Raw genomic sequence first — 19,820 nt, 5'->3', positions numbered from 1 at the left:
GGAGAGAAAAAATTGAATAATCTAGCTACATTGATCACGATAACAGCATACATAAACACTGGCACAGGCACCCTTTTAAACAGGTGTTAGCATTAGCTACCTAGTTAAGCCAGCTGTTTACAGAAACATTAGAAACTCACTGTTGTTTGTCAAATAAAGTCGATCAGGAGGATCCCCCTCTCAACCATCCAATAAACCAGCTTCTGTGTCTGAAATCAATCATTTGAAATTATGCTGTTTGATATGATCACATGATATCAGCATTTTGATTGACTGTTTCATTAAAACTTTTCAACAAGTTGAGACACTTGCAACTGTTGCAAGTTTCAAGTGAGTTGCAGGAAGCTTTACATTATGCTACTTAAGTGCAATTTAGTTTCATGAGGTCACAAACAACTAACATTGCATGAGCGTTTGACGGTGTAAAGCCAGCCTAGGACCCCAGATTTAGAACACTACATCATTTCTTTACTGGCATTCTTTAAAACTGCTGTCTACAATGTTGCTATAGTTTCCCCAGCCAAGCTCCACCACTTTCCATCCCTGTAATGTTTCATAGCTCTGCCCCTGTGTCATCTACGTCACCTATGATTTGCAACCCCTTCCTTTTATTTGTTGTTCTCAGCTGCGCCTGGCCGAGTATCTCTGCATTTTATTGCCCTGTCCTCATCTTTCTCTTCATAGAGACATCATTGCGCGTCATTGTGTAGTCTTTATGGGGAAAATAGCTGAATAGCTGCTGTCGCACCCTGTATTGAACAAAAATAAAATGTTTTTTGCCTTACAGACATTTTTCCCCAGAATGTCACTGGATCCTCTGAATTACAAGGTCATTAAGGAGTCAAAATTAATATTTCAGCATGCAAGCGATAACATAAAACCTCACCAAAATACATTATGCAAACTGGTGTTTAGGTTGCTTTGGCAGTTTTAGGCTACAGTTTGTGTAGCTATTGTGAAGCTAAAGTGTGTTCAAGTTTAATAGTAGACTTACTTTCATGCACCATCATTTCAATGCATGCTTGTGGCATATATTTAGCAATATTCGTATTTTTTATATATTCGTTTGGAAGGAAAATAGTTTGCAGGACAAAATATATTGAACTTACAACTTTTTGTTTAGGACAGGGTGCGAAAGCAGCGATTTTCAAAAATGCTATTCATTTTCCCTTAGAGAAAAACTGCTTAGGCCCTAATACGTTCCTAATACGGGCATGACACTTGACTACAAAATGATGCACAACTTCAGATGTAGATAGCACTGCATGCCTGAGATTCTGAACACTGTGGATGTTACTTTTACATCTTTTGATTTAAACCGTTACAGTGCTGGGACCCAATTTTTTATTACAGACCTCTAAAACCTAAAAGCTCAGTTTGCATTGTTGTCCATGTTAATGCACTGTAAAAAAATATATTTTAAATTTAAAAAGTTAGTGCTCAGGCTGCCTTAACATTTTGAGTTAACTGAATTTCGAAAGAGAGTCTGTTTTATGCTCTTTTTTAAGTTAAAATCCTAATTTTTTTACAGTGTGATTACTATGCAGTATTGAGTAACAAGGCTAGGACTTTAAGGAGTTCATGGGCACATATCATAAAAAACTAATTTTCTTTGCATTTTTGCTTTCATTTCACTCACTCTCCATTCCATATAGTCCATCTGAGGAAACTACTGCAAAATAGCCCATTTTAAATTAGTTGTTTTTGTGGTGTCACAAAAACAATGCATTTACTTATATCACCAATTCAAGCTACAGCAGTTTAGCTGCTCCCATTTCCATTAAAGTTAGAAGGAGTGTTTGCTGCTTTTGCGAATGAGACACAATGCACAGATCGTTTACATATATCAGTATAAAAGCATAGGAACAAAAAAAACAGCATGTTTAATTTTAAAGGATAAGGAGAGGTGAAAAAATGATAATGTGAAAAAAAATGTATGACTGTGTGCATAAAACCACACAAACGTCATAAATGGACATAAGAGACAAAAAATAAAATACAAGAAAACTGCAGGATATGGGCCCTTTAAACAGTTCTTTGGTGGTTTCTTTTAGTTTTATCACAGATTAATAACCCACTGCTGAGAGAGGTGCTAATAAACACACTTTGCAGATGTATCCCATGTCACCACCTCGTCTACTACACACTCAAGAAAGAGCTGATCTTTAGTTAATGATGTGGCTACATGAAACTGTACCATACATGCGGACTACAGGCCTGGAGGTGGGAAACACTGGGCTAGAAGATAAAAAGACTTTTATCTGATGAAACCCAGACTGAAAAAGCCAACACTAGTTAACTGGTGCAGCAATGCGTGTGAGAAACGCAGCATCCTGTAAACAAATGGCGCAAACATGTTTAGGCTGTTTGTTACCAAACGGCTATTTTTACTGCAAGGTATAAAGCGCACAGGCCCACTGGAAGAGACCCACAACCACCTATTTACACTAAACACCAACAGAAACACACTGATGCTAGCCATTATCCAAAAACATCTGTACGCAGAGCTAGAGAAAGAGACTGAAGGCTACAGCTGGTGCACAAGTGTGGAATGATGGCCTTTGAACAAAACACAACCTTTCAGAATGTGCCGAAGATTTAAAGTGATGGTTTAGCAGTAAAATCAAATGTACACAGTTTTCTGCTTTTCCCAAATGTAGCCAGTCAGCCACAAAAGACAAAGTAGCCACTATAGACAAGCTTAAAGTCAACCTTAAAATTCAATTAAAAATGTACTTTGTTAGTTCATGTAACTGGTCATATAAAGCTAAATTCATTGCATGAAAAGACAATTTTTTTCCTATAATTTTCTAACAAATTGGAATGACCACCTCACCATGCACCAGGGGCAGGGAAAAATAGTATTAACCAATAAGATTATGTTTTAGTTCTTCCACCCACCACCGACCTATCATTGAGAAAAAACTCAGATATTACATGGATATATTTCCAGTTATTTCCTATTCACATTGACTTTAAAGATGGCCTTTTTATGGATAGCAGTACATCACACAGTGTCAGAAACCACATAAGCAAGTCTATATGAGACTGTACTCAGTTTGAGGCCAGTGTGTCATGATTCAGTTATGCAGTTTGCATAGTACTAGTTGATGAAGTATAATCTTCAATCTTGCTACTGTTAGCTTCGTAACTCACATGCAAAACTAAAGAAGCAAACTAGGGACACCAAACTTGTTGTAGCTGATCAACAACACTTGGAGTGAAGAGGAAATCTGTGTAAATTAGATTTTTCAACTATTACTTTAAACAAAAGGTCTCAAATTACCATCCCAGGCACAGCTTCATACAGCACATCACATATTTACTGTTTATCCTTAAATCCAGCCTGCAATTAATGTTTTTCTGCAGCTAAATTTTGGGTAGATTTGTTTCAGTAATTAGACACTGCTGCTGGTTACCAAACGTACGTTACATCAGATTAGCATAGGCTGATGATTACAGTGTTGAAGTATGAATACAGCACACTGAGCAGATATGAATGTCATTTAGCTATAGCTAACTTAGCTATTACTCTAATATAGACCGATAGTTAAATGCGCACATGGATTCATTCATAACATGGTGGCAGAGGCAAGTTGGCTGAATATAGAAAATAAATGAAATGATCAAATGAAAACACTGAGAATGCAGATTTGACCCCTTTGCCAACACTTCACTCACAGTAACTTCACTCATGTTCAGCTGGAATGCCAATGCTGTCATAATAAGTGTCCCATTTCATTCCACTGTTCAATGTAAGTTTACTTATTTTTTACATTATTTACACTATGTATTTATACTACTACTACTGCTTATGATAATTATTATTATTGTTATTGTCGTTACTGTTGTTATTATTATTATTAGTATTAGTTGTGGTTTGTGATGATACAAGAATTGCTAATAAACACAAACTAGGCTTGAGTGTATGTTAGTTATATAGTTAAAATTCATACTTGAAGAAAATGATGGGACACTTTTTTCCCCCTTGGAGGAGACCACCTGGCCAGAAGCCCCTGATTTGTGTTTGAGGCCCCTGCTTTAAACTACTTAGAGCATATAATGAAGTATTGTGTATTTATGTTGATTTTATAGAGTTTTTGTTGTTTTGTTATGCGCATGACACCATAAAATAGAATAGAACCTGATCACACACACACACAATTAGTGCTGACCACTAGAGAGTGAGGCCAGACTGGTGTGTGTTTGTGCTGCATGTTGAGGAAGAGAGACGGGTGCGCATATGGACGAGGAGAACTAGGCTCTGTCGTGCTAGAAAAACTGTCAGTTCAGCTAAACAACACATCCACCCCATCTGGCCATCTCTCTCTCTCTCTCTCTCTCTCTCTCTCCCCTCATATCCCTCTCTCCTTCATTAATTATTAATGGATGGCTATGACCTCTTTCAGCATCAGAGCTGAAACATCAGCACACGCTGCTCTGTGAAGCAGCATTCGCTTCATCACCATGACCTATATAAGACACACTGTCATTACAAACATGTAGTGCAAGTGCTCCGACTCACACTACCCAAAAATTCACATTTCTTCTATGTTTCTTTGGCATATTTGTTTCGTCTGTTACACCACATAAAGAATACAAGCAACAATGAATCCTCTCTAACATCCTGTCCATACAAATTCAGATATTTTTTAAGATTTTTTTTTTGGCCTCCTGTCCACACGAATACAGCCGTTTAGCTAATTGAAAACGGAGGCCAGCTCCAGGGTGGGAAACTTTTCAGTTATCTGTGTTTTGTGTGGACGGCTTTAAAAAAATAAATAAATAAAACGCTGACATCATGCTGTTAGCTTGTGCGAGGTTGTTACTGTTCTCATTTATGAAGCACACACAACTGTGTGAAAAATGGCTGATAACTGTGTGCTTGGTAATTTAGGGCTTGATAACTAGTTCACAACTGAATTTATGTTTCCTTTTTATTACATTGTAGTGTTGAGGCATCAGAATGTACAGCATTCACTTTTAAATGGAGTATTAATTGCAAACACTAAAATATCTCTAAAGATCTGTGCTAAAGATGCTAAAGACTGTGACTTGATCATTACCCAAAGTCAGGCTTTAAAAAAGTAAATCCTAAACCATCATTCAAATAAAGTTAGAAAAGACAGGAGAAACCCTCAGCTAGATTAGGACTGTGTCAGTGTTTCAGAGACAGTGCCAATGTAAACACCCCCATGGCAGCAAGTGGTAGCTGGTTTCCACATTTTTCAAGCTTTTATTTTCTGGCAGAAATTGAATCTTGTGAGATATTGAATTTTGGAGAACTGATGGCCTGCATGGAGTTGTACAAGCCTGGTGTAGTTTTAACTGGCTGCCATCACTTTGTTAGAAATCTCTGCTTCAGCTTTACACTCTGTATTTTGTGCAATATGCATGCTTGCAGTGTTGTTCTTGAGGCATGCGACATCAAATTTTATAAGGCATTATCAGCCTCTACTAGGCTGGCATACTTTTCAAGCGTTTTCAGGTTTTTTTTTTCCAAAAATGCTGTTGGTACAGGTAAAGAAATTTCAAAAATGTCCAGATATACATGGACGAGGCCTGAGTTACTACAAGTTCCTGACACGTATGTTATTCACAATTTACGTTAGAGGATTAAGATTTTGTTTTGCTTTTAAATAAATATTTGTTGATATACTGTAGTCTGGACACCAAGCCTTTCAAACGTTCTAAACCCCCTAAACTGCCGGGCTCTGTATGTGGGCTCACGCTAAATTCTAACTCTCATAACTACATTTTTGTCATAGTATACTGAATAATAAGTCTTACGAGTAAGATAATAAGAGTTCAAGAGGTTAATAATCTATTGCCTATTATTAGGTTCATCAAATAATATCACCTCCTACACTTTGTATTGCAATCTGTCAGACTGGTTACATGTATCTACAGTGCATTGTAGATCACTTTTGTTATTGAACTAAAAACCTTTTTTACTTTGTTAGCTCATGTCCCAGTCATAACAAGCATGATCCTTCATGTAATACCACAGAAGAAAATAATATTAGCCAATAATAGAGATGCAGCAGTATAAGAACATTGCCAATATTCCATACTTTTGAAGTACCTAGATGCTGATGCCAATACATAAACATTAATAAAATAAATTTACCTGATTTAACATTACAGTGACCTTTACATTTATTTATAAGAGGTTACAAATTCAGTAAAATGAATAAATATTTTTAGCACAGAAGTCCAGCATCATCTAAACTCCTTTTCCAGAGTATACTTAATACATATATCATGATTGCCCTCCCACATACATCACCAAAATCGCCAACCTTTGCCACGATCATGAGCGGTCACTACTGCAGTGCTGTTATCTTACAGCTCGCAGTGCCGTCAGGTTCAATATCACTTCAAATAGCCCTTCATTATAGAAAAACCTTCAGTCTGATGCAGAGATAAAGCATTGACAGTAAATGTGTGCTTAAAGGAAAAAACAACTTGAAACAGTTGGCTAGCAATTAGTTTTGATGGCAGACTGAAGGTTTTTCTGTAATATAAGACTTATTATTTGAAGCCGTGTTGAACCTGACAGGTGTGTAGCAGGGGTGCACTGTTGTGAAGTAAAATGCCTGCAGCTTATAACGAGACAAAGTTCTCTACTAAAGACTCAAGACTCAAGACTCAACTCCCATTCGAATCAAGTGACTTGTGATCAACTCTGGACCCAGTGCCTTCTCACATCTGGAGAGGAAACCATCCCTTTTCTTACCATTCTGATAGCCACGAACCCACACATCCCAGCATACCCTGATAATGAGTGTACAATCTGAAATAGCCTTTTAATTGCCGTATTACCTTAATTGCAGTAGATTGCTCTCATCAGTAGAGTTAATGGATTGACTTCTAGCCCAGTAAGGTCTAGCACAGCAGGAGCCAGAAGCACTTTAGATGACCAAAACTCGGATTAATTGTTTCAATTGCTTTAATTTCTGTTTTATAATTGCATCGTTAGCATATTGCAGTGTTTTCATAAGGTCTTTGTTAGGTTTTGAGTGCAGTGTCATCGTGAAAGCAGTTGAGGTTTTCCTGGTAACCTTCTGAAATCATGCTGGGAGCTTTAAAGAAACTCCACAATGCTAAGAGGTTTATAAAAAGGGGCAAAAATAGCCATTCTATGCAGCAGAGGTTCATTTAAAATTGCTCCCAAAATATATTTGGGTGTTCTTTCTCTTCCTTATTTTTTCTGGCTCTTATCATTTCATTCTTTCTCTTCTTTTCTTTTTCTGGCTCTTATCATTTCTCTCTCTCTCTCTCTCTCGCTCTCGCTCTCACACTCTTTCATAGATAAGATCCATATCAGACTAAGATGGCGGGTGACAGTATTAGATGTTGGCTGTCTGTAAATGCCTCATTAAGTAATGGTGCTTTTTGCCAAATCTCCACTATGATCACTCAGCTGAAGCTCCAGACTGAGAGACCCTCAAAAAAGCTCTATATATTAGATCTACAGAGTTGTGTTTGTTGGAAATACTTTAGTTGATGTAATAAATTATAGTATTTTGTAAATGTATATAATTATGGAAACTCAAGAATAAATTCAAGTGGAAACAATGTACACGTAAATATTTCGTTATATACGCATATATATATATATATATATATATATATATATATATATATATATATATATATATATACAATTAGTGTCTATTATGTTTTGAAAGTAATATAATGTTCATGTTTAATATAATATACTGTGCCCAGTGAAACAAGATGGGTTACACAAATGATGTCTGTTTAGTAATAGTTAGTGCATGAATATACATATAGATATATAATATCATAATATAATATATATGCATATTGTTGTTCCTTGGATCTTCAAAATGGTAACTTTACAGGAAAAGGAAAAAAACTACTTCACTTTTAATGTAAGTTTATAGAACCAGACTTTTTTCCAAGCCATTTTGGGCCGTTTCTTTTGGTTCATTCATCATGAAGGTATTTTCAAATGATGTCAAAAACTGAAAAACAACAAAAATAGACATGGTTTTGTTCTGACAGCAGCGATATATGTTTCCTTTTTCTCTCTTTTTCCAGAGAGAGAAAGAGAGAGAGAGAGAGAGAGAGAGAGAGGGAAAGAGATTGAGAGAGAGAGAGAGAAAGAGAAAGGAACAAAGAGAGGACAGGGACAGAGAGAAGAGAGGTAGGGAGAGAGAACGAGAGAGTGGACAGATAAATATTTCAATGGATGATGACGTTGCTGCTTGCGTCTAGACTGGGGTGGGGGTGGGGGGCTCACGTTCAAAGAGGACTGTGTGTGTGTGTGTGTGTGTGTGTGCGCGTGTGTGTGTGCGCATGTGCTTGTGCGTGTGCTTGTGCGTGCAGGTGTCTGTCCAGGTGGATGAAGATAAGCATATGGGCCACTGAATGCATTTTTGTTTACTGGTACCTGATATTATTTTTCTTTCTGACCCATCTTCACTTTCTAAATTATTCATGCAATTTCCTCACTCTGCTCAAAATACTGTACTTTACATTTATATTGCCTTCCATCTTCCATCTCCTCTCGCTGTCTCTCTGACTGTCTGTTTCTTTCTCTGTATATCTCTCTTTATCTCAGTCTCTCTCATTTATCTGTCTCTCTATCTCTCTCTCTCTCTCCATCTCTGTCTGTCTCAGCTCTGCTTCTCTCTAGCTGTCCACAAACTCTAAAAAAAAGGCCAGCTATGCCTGCACTGTAAGATAGAACAATTGCACTTTTTTTGTTTATTTTACTCATTTGTTAAACCTTCTTGTGCAAATCTAGTAACACTTACTATGTCTTGTATAATGTCTTAATTACTTCAGTAAATCTAGTTGAGATTAATTAACTAATATAAGTCCTATAGACTGAGGCCCAAAAATCTTCCCAGCACTCTTAGCAGTTTTGTTGTTTCTGTCAATTAACTTTTATTTTCATATTTTTAATTGGTTCTCTTCAAATGATGCTGTTATTTTTGTGTTGTTACATTTTCTTTGATGAATATTAAGTTTGGATACATTTTACATGTTTTTGTGATTCTCACCCTGATGGTGTTTGTGTTGAGGTTCAGGAAATGAGTTTGAATGTAATTACTGAGTAAAGGGATGTTATTTGGGGTAATAAATGAGAGGTTAACCTAAGTCAACTAATGTTAGTTTACAGTGTAATGTTTGCATTTATACAGTCTCTGTATTTTGGGTAATTTGTGTATTTTGTACTTTATTTAAAATAAAATATAAAATGTCTGAGTAAAGACGATTTGCAAGTAGGCTGGTCCTTTATAGTAACTGCAGTTGGCTATGCAGACGTATTAAGGACGTGCTTTCAATCAAACATTGGAGCAAAAGTGTCTGGACTCTCTCTCTCCCCCTCCCCGTCTCCGTTCCTCTCTCTCTCTCCCTCTCTCTCTCTCTCTCTGTTTTTCTCTCTCTGTTTTCTGTCTCTCTGTTTCTTTCTCTTTCTCTCTCTTGCTATCTCTCTCTTTCTCCCTCTCTCTCTCTCTTCTTTCTTGCAATCTCTCACTCTCTCTCTCACTCTCTTGCTATCTTTCTCTCGCTCTATCTTGCCATCTCTTTCTCTTTCTTGCCATCTCTTTCCTTCCTCTCTCTGTCTCGCTCTCTCCCAGCTGCCCTGAACGTTATGTGACCATTTTCACAATGAATGGATGAACAGATATGTTCTAGAACTACTAGTCATAAAATCCCATTACATTAAATTTAAGGATATTTTTCAGTTTTTTGTGTGAAGTTCCCATTTCAGAGATACAGTTTCACTATCTTTACTACCAATACGATATATATATCATATAAAATATTATTGAGGCAGCAGGCCTTTGTCATTTCTTCCACAATCTCAGATTCAGTTCCATTACAGTTTCTAAATGAGAATCACTGCAATTTAACACCACTGATTGTGTTTCAGTGATATTTCTATCTTCACCTGCACTTATGGATCTACTCTCACAGTTGGTGTAAAAAGAGCAGCTGGGCGAGTGTCCTGGGACAGAGGGGTGCTATTCTGAGCCTCCGCGGTGTATTTTCTCTCTCTCCCCTATCCATTTGTATCAGGTGCTCAGAGAGGCCTATTTTAGAACAGTGCTTTTTCCACAGCATCAACTACATCAACAATTTATTACAGAAGGAAACAGAGATAACATTTTTAGGACACAGCATGAACAGATATAGAGCACCACAAAACATTGTATTGACTCCACAGTAACTGTGTCAACAGTTTTAGGAAAGGCAGCCAAATGACTGAATTGTGTTTTGGAGTCTCTGTATAGAGCCTTCTATCTGTATAGAGTCTTCATCAGTCTCTTTTATCTGTCTGTTCGACTACCTGCACATTTATCAACCGACCAAAATACACAAACACATATAGAGCTGTCCAGAGTGAAACAGCAAGTAACATCCCTTCACTGGACAGAGTAACGTCCCTAATGACCATAATTACACAGCGCAAGCGTCAGCATATACAGTCGTACACAAAAGTTTGGGTACCCCGGTCAAGTGACGTGTGAAAATGAGTTAAACATCCTCTACAGAGAACTCATTTCTGAAGATTTGAATGTACAACTACTGTTTAGTTCCTGAATTTCACATATTGGGATAAAAATAAAACATATTCCAATGTTAAACTGAAATGAATAGAAATTATTTTGCAGAATTTGCAGAAAATTGTCATATTTAAATGTTACAATAGCGTTTAGGGCCACTGTTAAAAAAATAAAAATAATAGCCCTCAAGAATAAAGTCATAATATTTCGAGATTAAAGTCGTATTTTTTAGAATAAAGTCGTAATATTTAGAGAATAAAGTCATAAAGTTACAAGAATAAACTCACAATATTTCGAAGATAAAGTGGGCTAATTGTAGGGGGGCTGTCATAACGCTTTGGGGCCTCAGTTGTTGTACTGGCGACGACAAAGACGCCGGGCACGCAGAGTTCCACACACTCCTTCGGTATCAATCATTTTGATTATCGTTCTCATTGTATCCTGTGAAACTTCATGCCCTCTTTGAATGGCACAGAGGTGTAACCACCAACAGCCTTGTAGATGCCACTGCCTGCGAGTTCTCCTTCAACAAATCAGACAGTTTCCATCTGGTTTTTTATTCTAAATAAACAGTTTCTTGTTCAGCCATTTCAGCTGCTTCTTGTACTATAACAATCTGGTTCTGATGTGCCAGAGAGAGACAGGGAGACTCAGTATTTCTTTATTGGTGAAACTGTGATGAATGTATAACTCCACCAACTCCTCTACCCCACCCCCCCCTTATTTTAATACGAGGAGGAAGCTACCTTCCCTTTGCAAACCCTTTGGCCACAATACTGCAACTTTTCCTGGTATCTATGCCACTTTAATGTCATAATTCTACAACTTTATTCTCGAAATATTACAACTTTCTTCTCAAAACATCATGAAGTATGACTTTTTATCTCGAAAGAATTTATTCTCAAAGTTTACTATTTTACATTTTTTTTAACAGTGGCCCTAAAACGCCACTGTAAAATGTGGTCTCTGCAAAGGATTGTTTAGTTTTATTTTCACATCAACAAAATGTGTAATTTGACAGTTGTACATGACTGTATGCAGTTAAATACTTGCCTTGTATTGAGAACAGTTGCCATACAGCCTTCATGGACTGAAACCATTTGAAAGGAAAGACGATGGGGCATGGTGGGAAACGTAGTTTGCTTGGTCACTTGGTGTTTTAGTTCAGTTTAAAATGCATGGGTTAGAACGGACAACTTAATGGCATATGTATTGACTTTTGTCCTCTTGGATATAGTGGAGCATGACAGCGTTGTGTCTAGTTAAGCCATAACTATCCGCTTTAAACACTGTTAATGATTGCCTTTCTCTCCTGGTGTTCAGAAAGTGTATGCTTGTGTGTGTAGTATGTACTCACTGTCAAGGCACTGGCCGCACACGGTTTGGTTACGTCCGCACTTCTGAATGACCCCTTCCCCAGGTGGACACTCTATACAGCACTCCCCGCTGATGGTGTACTGACCAGAGCTGCACGCCTCCTCCACTGACCGCTCTAGCTTAGAGCCACACACTACTGCCACCTGTGGAGATACACACTCACAGTTAGACCAGATCTCCTCATGTTGAATCATTTCACTATAAAGATGTACAGTAGCTTCAACCCTTAAAACCCCAGACTTATTACACACCAAGGCTTATTACAGGGACTTCAGTGCACCTGGCTGAGCTATTCTTAGAATATAGAAGGGTATAATAAACCTTTTAGGTCTGCTGATAGGCCCTGGCCCTAATGCAAAATAAAGTACAACAGGTTAACAGGTTAACTCCCATGTTTGTATGGCAATTGCCATTGATTTGAATTACACATTTAAGAGTTCAGTAAGAGCATAAGCCTGATATAGCACTTTGATTTACCCATACAGCATCAAGTGTCGTCAGCAGACATTTCAACACCCGAGTCAAATTACATGTTTGATGAAAGTGAAAATAAGTTAACATGTCCTCTACAGGGAACACCCTTAAATATGGCATTTGTCTGTAAATTTTAGAGCTCAGTTTCTATTTATTTGCTGATTTTACTATATCGGGGAAAAAACACAAAATACACAGTGTGGTGTAACTTTTGCACAGACCACCTTTTTTTTTTTACAATATGTTAATACTGAATTCAAATGTGCTTTAAAATCTGCAGAAGTGTTTTCTCTGTAGAGGATGTGTGAAATTATTTTTACTTAGAAAATCAACAAAACATCATTTGATGAGGGGTGCCCAAACTTTTGCATTTGACTCTATACATGACCATTCAAAAGTTTTGAATCACTATGTTCAATTATATACAGTCAGCTTTGTTGCAGATATATGTATAAAATGCTGCTAATGTAATATTGCTATTGCTGAACTTCGTAGGTTTCAAATTAAAGAACGTCTTAAAAATATCAGAAATTCTGTCAGGCAGTGAGAAGTTATAATAAAGATCCCGAATGCCTTGTATTACTTTTATTACTTGTCTTGTAAAAGTGATCACATGTCCAGACCGCTAACCTGACATTAAATTGCAGTAAATAAACAATTGTAATATTTTCCACTTGATAACTTCAACTATTAAAATATTGTCAAAACAAAACAAACGTTTAAATGTGTAAAACCTTTTTGTCACAAATTGACTCCAATTGAAATGTAATTAGTGTTAAAGATTGCTGTAATTGTGTTTTTTGTCATGATTGAGTTCACTTTCACTCACAGTCACATTCATTAAATCACGGCTGTTACAGTGAACGAGGGGCAGAGGCCTCTGTGGGGTCGAGAGGTTTAACAGTGTAGATGAATGTGGGCTCAGTATTTGCTAAGCAGCAGGTCATTATTGCCCTTTTTTATGTGTTATAACTGTGTATGAATTATTTTTAATGTGTTTATTAATTAATAAACATTAATTTTAAATTTAAACTGTTCATAAAGCTTTATTGTTATTCTTTTTTTATTCATACAGGGGCAGGTTAGCCCACTGAGCCAAAGGTTTAATTTACAGTGGGGACCTGTAAAACATACATAAAAATACATTAATATAGTAAACAGACTTTATAACAAACATAAAAAATCTAAATCAATAAGACAACTAGAGCAAACAAAATAAATAAAACAAGCCAGAAATGACATAGAATTACACTTTCGACTTTCATTTACCAAGTTGTTTAAAAGTATTTTGAGTTGACTAAAAAGCAAAAGTTGTTGTTTTTAACACTCCGTTGACACTAATGGGACATTACATGAAAATGCCCTCTTACCAAGTTCTGTAGATGAGAACGGTATGTTTAACACCAGCCAACACATATTATATTCCTTCTAACTGTAAAGAAAGATAAAATATATATCAATATAAATAAATATTAATAATTGCTGCTTCCTTCTTGTGTACAAAGATAACAAGCCAACTTTACAGTACAGCTCACAGTGATGGGAAGTCTGATAGAGGCAGTCTTACTGTAAAGTGGTACCATTTATATATGTATCTAAAACAACATTGGTTTTATATTTATAAATAAAAGCTTTGAACAATAGTCTCAAAGTGAGCGTCTACTTTCTCTCGTATTACAGTAACTCTCTGCCTCCTCCACAGAGTAAGTGGAGTGTATCTCCTGCTGCACCCTCAGGGGGTCAGAGGTCTTTAACGACAGAGCTGGACTAACGCGGTGGGCCGCACGGGGCTGTGTGGGTCTCTAAAGCAGGGTGTGTGCAGGAACAGCAGCGATGGTCCTGCGTGCAGCTGTGTCAGCTGCGCTGGTCTAAAGGCACAGTTAATGGGCCACACACCAGCACTCTGAGGACGGATATATGTGCTTACAGTTCTCAAGGCAGCTATCAGCCCCACCCTGATAGCTACAGATCACAGAGACACGCTCTCACACATGGAATTGAGATGTTGAGAAACATGACAAGGCTGAGACATTATGACTTTGTTTTAAAGCGATGGTTTGGTGTCCCAAGTTTGCTTCTCGAAGGGGAATTTCATTGTTTTTCAAAGTTTTTGCATAATTCAGTGGCAGAGATGTGAACAAAGTCATTGAGAGTGGTTAATGTGAAATGGTTCATTTTAGAGAAGCTTACAGACTCAGATTTCTTTACAGTGGTGCTGATAGGAACCAGGGGTCCTAATGTCTACAACACAAATACCGGCATTTTATTTGCTATCCAAAACTAACAGTAAAACTACACGTCTTCAGAGTTTCTACATAGTGGCATCGGCCACAGGGCACGCTGCCTCTCAGGAGCTCATGGGCATGCTATATGAAAAGGCTTGTGGGAGGCGTGCGCCCCTTTAAAAGGGACTGTTTATTGTGCTGTTTATGTCGTGTTCTGTTAGTTTAAAATGTGTTATGTTTGCATGTGTTATTTTGTGTTGGGATGTGGGCTTTGTGAGTGTGGGTTGGGGGGTCACTGTCAGCAGAGGTTTTATGGTTTTAGGAGACCTGCTGTTTTCATGCTGATGCAGTGGTTTTTCTGCTTTTTGTTCAATTAAGAGCAATTTTCGAGCAGAAATTATGACCTGACCTGATTCTTCTTCACCAAAACACCACAATGTGTAATGTTGATGATGGTAAAATCAGGATATATCTGAAAAAAATAAGTTTTCTTTAGGGACGGACTGTTTTTCCCCAATAACACCCTCCATGTGTATCTTTGTCATAAGTGGACTTAAAAAAATTATGTTTTAGGCCAAAATCTTTTCAGAATTGACATAAAGCGATGTCTCAGATATCAGGCAGCATAATTATAACCATTTCATGTAATAACTGTCTGTGGGGGAGCTTTTAGAGGTGGACGTCCAGTTCCTGTTGCCACCACTGTGAATAATTCTGACTTGGTAAGTTTCTCTGGGACAAATCATAACTTTCTTTACATCTTATCAATTGAATTATGCATACTTTTATAAATAAATCAGGTGGAGTTCCCTTTTTACTTTTGGAATGGAGCTACAGGGCTAATGTTGCAAACAAGTGAGGTAAGCTTAAATGGCAAACCTGTTAGCATCGTCCAGCTGCATGCCTAAGTCGTCACACTCTTCAGACTATGTGGAGCTGTTAAAGGGGCACTTCAGCCAAGACGAAAAATGCAACCATTGCTTCACTTGTAAACATGCAGAGTCTTCTTTTACAGCAGTGTCACAGCAGCCTTGAGGGTGAGATTGTCTGGTTTGAAGATGAGGAACACCACCTTCTGGTGATGTATCTTTAAGGTACAAGGGCTTTGGGATGAGTTTTTGTGGGTTATCTGTTTGAAATGTGTGTGTTTTTTGTCACTCACATTAACTAGTTAAGTAGCTGTTCCCTGAACTATATGTTTTCTCCAAAACCACAACCAAAATCACAAACTGCCCATATTCGGCTGTTTTTTGCTCCACCCCAGTGAAGGAAATAGCAAGGCTATTGCAGCTAATTGCAGAAGGAAGCCAGGTGGCTTCATGAAGCTATATTCAATGTAACAGAATATCACATCTGCTTTATTAGCCATTAAATCAGTGGATTTCTTTATCGCCCTGGGAGGGATTCCCAGTGGTTGTATGCTGTATTAGCATAATTCATGCTGGGTATTGTAGTGAGAGAACACTGATGGGTGAAACCTCAAAAAGTATACAAAATCATCAATTCTTTAAACTGGATGAGGCTGAGGGATGCAATGCTACGCTGCAGAAAATTACATAATATAACATAGAAAGCTAGTTCTAGGCCCCTTTGCGTCATCTCAAACAGGCACTGTATGACGCACTGTTATCCATAAAAAGGACAAAAGTACAGATAACGTTCAGGATTACAAATGGCTGCAACTACTGCTTTTTGTTATACACTGTCAGAAACCATATAATCACATCTATGAATTTACTGAACATCTTCACGATTGATGTAGGTAAGCAGTTTGCACATGTTGCACTGTTGTACATAGGTTTCCATTACTTGTTAGCTACGTTAGTCTCATAGCTCCAGTCCAAAACTAAACAAGGAAACCTCAGAGACCAAACATGTCTTGGCTGATCACCTATGTTGGAGGTGAGAGGACAACTGTGTAAATTGGATTTTCCATCTAAATACTCCTTTAAATCAACACTCCTACAGTTGGACGGAGCAATGCAAGAATTTTGGGGTTCAGTATGATATAATATATGTTTATATAAAGTGGGGTCCAAAATTCTGAGACCACTAGTATTTTTTTTTCCATTTAAAACTAGAAATGAATAAGAATTTGTTTAGTTTAAAATTTCAAAACAAAGAAAATAGTAAAAAGAAGACAATGTTTTTAAGATTCTGTACTATTTCTAGGTAACTATTGAAATTTAAGCTAATTTTGACCATGCTGAGGTCTATTTTTTTAGATATATCTCTCCCACTGAAGCTTGTGTTTAGACGACTCTCAGTGGATTTAATATACTCAGCAGAGGCTTTTGCTCAAACTTGGGGAGTCAGCGTGAGTGCACGCTACCATTAAAGCAAAGGGGTACACACCAAAACACGAAAATTCATGTAAATATTTCAAAGTTTCTATTTTTCACTCATACTTTTATGCTGATAGTATCATTTGTCATGGTAAAAAAAAGTATGAAATTAAGAAAGAATGCAAAAGCATTAGTGGTCTCAGACTTTCAGACCCGACTGTTGAGTGTAAGTGTTGAATGCATGAGTTATCACCATTGTTTGCACTATACAGTACAACTCTCTATGCTGTGTATTCATGATGGGCTGCTGGGAACTGACTGAGTGGGTGCCACACACACACACACACACACACACACACACACACACACTGTGCTCTTTTACACACTCCAAGAAGAGCAGGACAACACACCTTCATTTACATATGAAATCCGGAGCTTTTCAGAAAAAGCACACATACAAACAGTGGCTGAAACTGTGTCTTCTCTTCTTTTCCTCTATTAATTTGTTAATGGATTAATTAACTTCACTCTTTCCATATGTTCCTCTCTGAACACACACACACAATGTCCCACATGTATAAACATTCACTTCTTCAGAGACAAACAGAACATATTTCTGTGGCATGAGGACCAAAGCATTTCACCGCATAAGAGTTTAAATAAGGAACTAATTATGGAGACCATACTGTGTAAATGTATCAGTACTGAGAGACACACAGAGCGCTTCAATAATCAGGGTTTAAAGTATGTTTCTGCAAAGGATTTTTCATTACTTTCATCTCTCTCTCTCTCTCTCTCTCTCTCTCTCTCTCTCTCTCTCTCTCTCAATCAGTGCACCTCTGCTCTCGAGCGTCCCTCTCCCTTTTCATTCAGGCGCAGATGCACACACAGCAGCCAATTTAACTCCTGTACTCCCTCTCTTGCTCTCATCCTATCCTCTGCTCCCTCCTTCATTCTTTTCCTCTCTCTCTCTCTCTTTTAATTTGGTTCAGTTATTGAAATGACCTTATTTAGTTACAATACAAATATTAAAATCTTCAGTTAATAAATTAGCCCATTATTTCCTTCTCTGTTTCCTTCTGTTTCTCTTTCTCTCCCTCTCTGTCTGTCTACCTCTCTTTCCTCTCCCTGTCTGTCTCTCTCGCTTTGCCTCTCTCTCTTTCTTTCAGTGTCCCTCTCTTTTTCTCTTTCTCTTTCTCCTTCTCCGTCACTCTCTCTCTCTCTCTCTCTCTCTCTCACTGAATCAGTGTCCCTCTCTCTTTCTCTCTATCTCTCTCTCTCTCTCTCTCTCTCTTCCTCTCTTCCTCTCTGTCTTTCTCTCTCACTGAATCAGTCTCTCTCTCTCTCTCTCTCTCTCTCTCTCTCTCACTGAATCAGTGTCCCTCTCTACTCAAGCATCCCTCTCTCCTCCTCTCCTCTCCCCCTTTCATTCAGAGGCAGATGCACATACAGCAGCCAAATCTAAGCCCCTCATTCATGTGCCTGCTCTTTCTCTCTCTCTCTCTCTCTCTCTCTCTCTCTCTCTCTCTGCCTCCTCCTCCTCCTTCCTCTTCTTTAATCCTCCTTTCTCTCCTCCTTTCTCCTCTCTCTTTTAATGCAGTTCAGTTCACTTCAGTTACTGGCAGGACCATGTTCAGTTACAGTATCGACAGGGCAAATCAAATTTTCAACGACTAAAGTAGCCTCTCTCTCTCTCTCTCTCTCTCTCTCTCTCTGTCTGACTCTGTCTTTCTGGTTCTCGCAGTGATGTAGAAATGGAACATATGCTACTGAAGTCCACATATGCTTAGAGAAAACACAGAGAGAGTGAGAAGGAAAGAGAGATGGAAAGAGAGAGAGAGGGAGAGAGAGAGAGAGAGAGAGAGAGGGAGAGCAGAGAGGCTCCGGAGCTCTAAACTCTTCATGCTGCAACTTTACACGCGGTGAACTGGACGCACATGCACCCGCGCTTAAATAGATGCTGAAGGTCTTGTTTACTGTTTACTGAGTCAAAAACAAACCAATTAACAAACGACTGCAACAGATTACGTGAACAGTGAGGCTCGAGGCGGTCCGGGCAGCCGCAGGTCAGTGAGTGTGTGACCGCTGAGCGCGAGCAGCTGAAGGAGCTGCACTGGGTTTCAACACGCTAGAAGTTTCAACACCAGCAGCGCGTGTTCACGATTCCCTCTTTAAAACGAGCACGAGAAGGACAGGAGTTCTAAACATACTGTCAGCTGTAATAATGATAATAATAGTAATAATAATAATAATAGCAAACACTAATAAATGCAGAAATACAACAATAATGTGGCGAATATGTATTATCTATTAATGTCATTAGCTGCTATTATTATTGTTATTATTATTATTATTATTATTATTATTATTATTATTATCAATTTAAAAATTGCGCTCGTGCAGTCATCTGTCAGACTGTGCTCCACAAATCGTGAGCACAGTAAAATACCTGCAGCAGAATAAGTTCCTAAAAGCGCGAGCCCGTTTCACAGCGCGTGAAATAAAGCCGGTTTCCAACTCGTCCGAACCACGATGCGCGCGTCCGTGTGTGTGTGACTGTGTGTGCACTCACCGCTGCCCACAGCAGTGTCCAGCGCCGCGTGTCCATCGTGTCCGCCGCGCGCCCTCCGTCCACTCACTCTGTGTTGTAGCTCATACTGAACTCCCGCGTGCAAGTGCAGCTCCGGACCTCCGCGCGCTTCAGCAGCGCTCTGTGTGTGTGCGTGCGTGAGTGCGTGTGCGCGCGCTCCCGCGCTGCCCCCAGCAGTGCACTGCGGAGGAGGAGAGACGAGCACGCGCGCCTGACCGCAGCGCCTTCATCTTCATCTTCACCCTCCTCACCTCTCTTTCTCTCTCTCCCTCTCTCTCTTCTTTCATTCTCTCTCTCTCTCTCTCTCTCTCTCTCTCCT

General features: G+C 38.5%; 1 protein-coding gene across 1 annotated transcript in view; it reads right to left on the bottom strand.

Moving 5' to 3' along the window:
• Window positions 1–19,603, bottom strand: part of ngfra (nerve growth factor receptor a (TNFR superfamily, member 16)) — a 57,148-nt gene extending 37,545 nt beyond the window's left edge. Inside the window, exons 1-2 of the mRNA XM_036589928.1 lie at window positions 19,484–19,603; window positions 11,908–12,070 (exon numbers count right to left, since the gene is read on the bottom strand). Of these exons, the coding sequence (XP_036445821.1) occupies window positions 11,908–12,070; window positions 19,484–19,519 (199 nt within the window). The 5' untranslated portion in view covers window positions 19,520–19,603. The remainder of the gene's footprint in view (window positions 1–11,907; window positions 12,071–19,483) is intronic.
• Window positions 19,604–19,820: the final 217 nt, after the last annotated feature.

Source organism: Colossoma macropomum, unplaced genomic scaffold, assembly GCF_904425465.1.
Source record: "Colossoma macropomum unplaced genomic scaffold, Colossoma_macropomum, whole genome shotgun sequence".
Classification (NCBI taxonomy): Eukaryota; Metazoa; Chordata; class Actinopteri; order Characiformes; family Serrasalmidae; genus Colossoma; species Colossoma macropomum.
The sequence above is the reverse complement of the archived record's forward strand: the minus strand, read 5'-3'. Positions and strand labels throughout refer to the sequence as shown.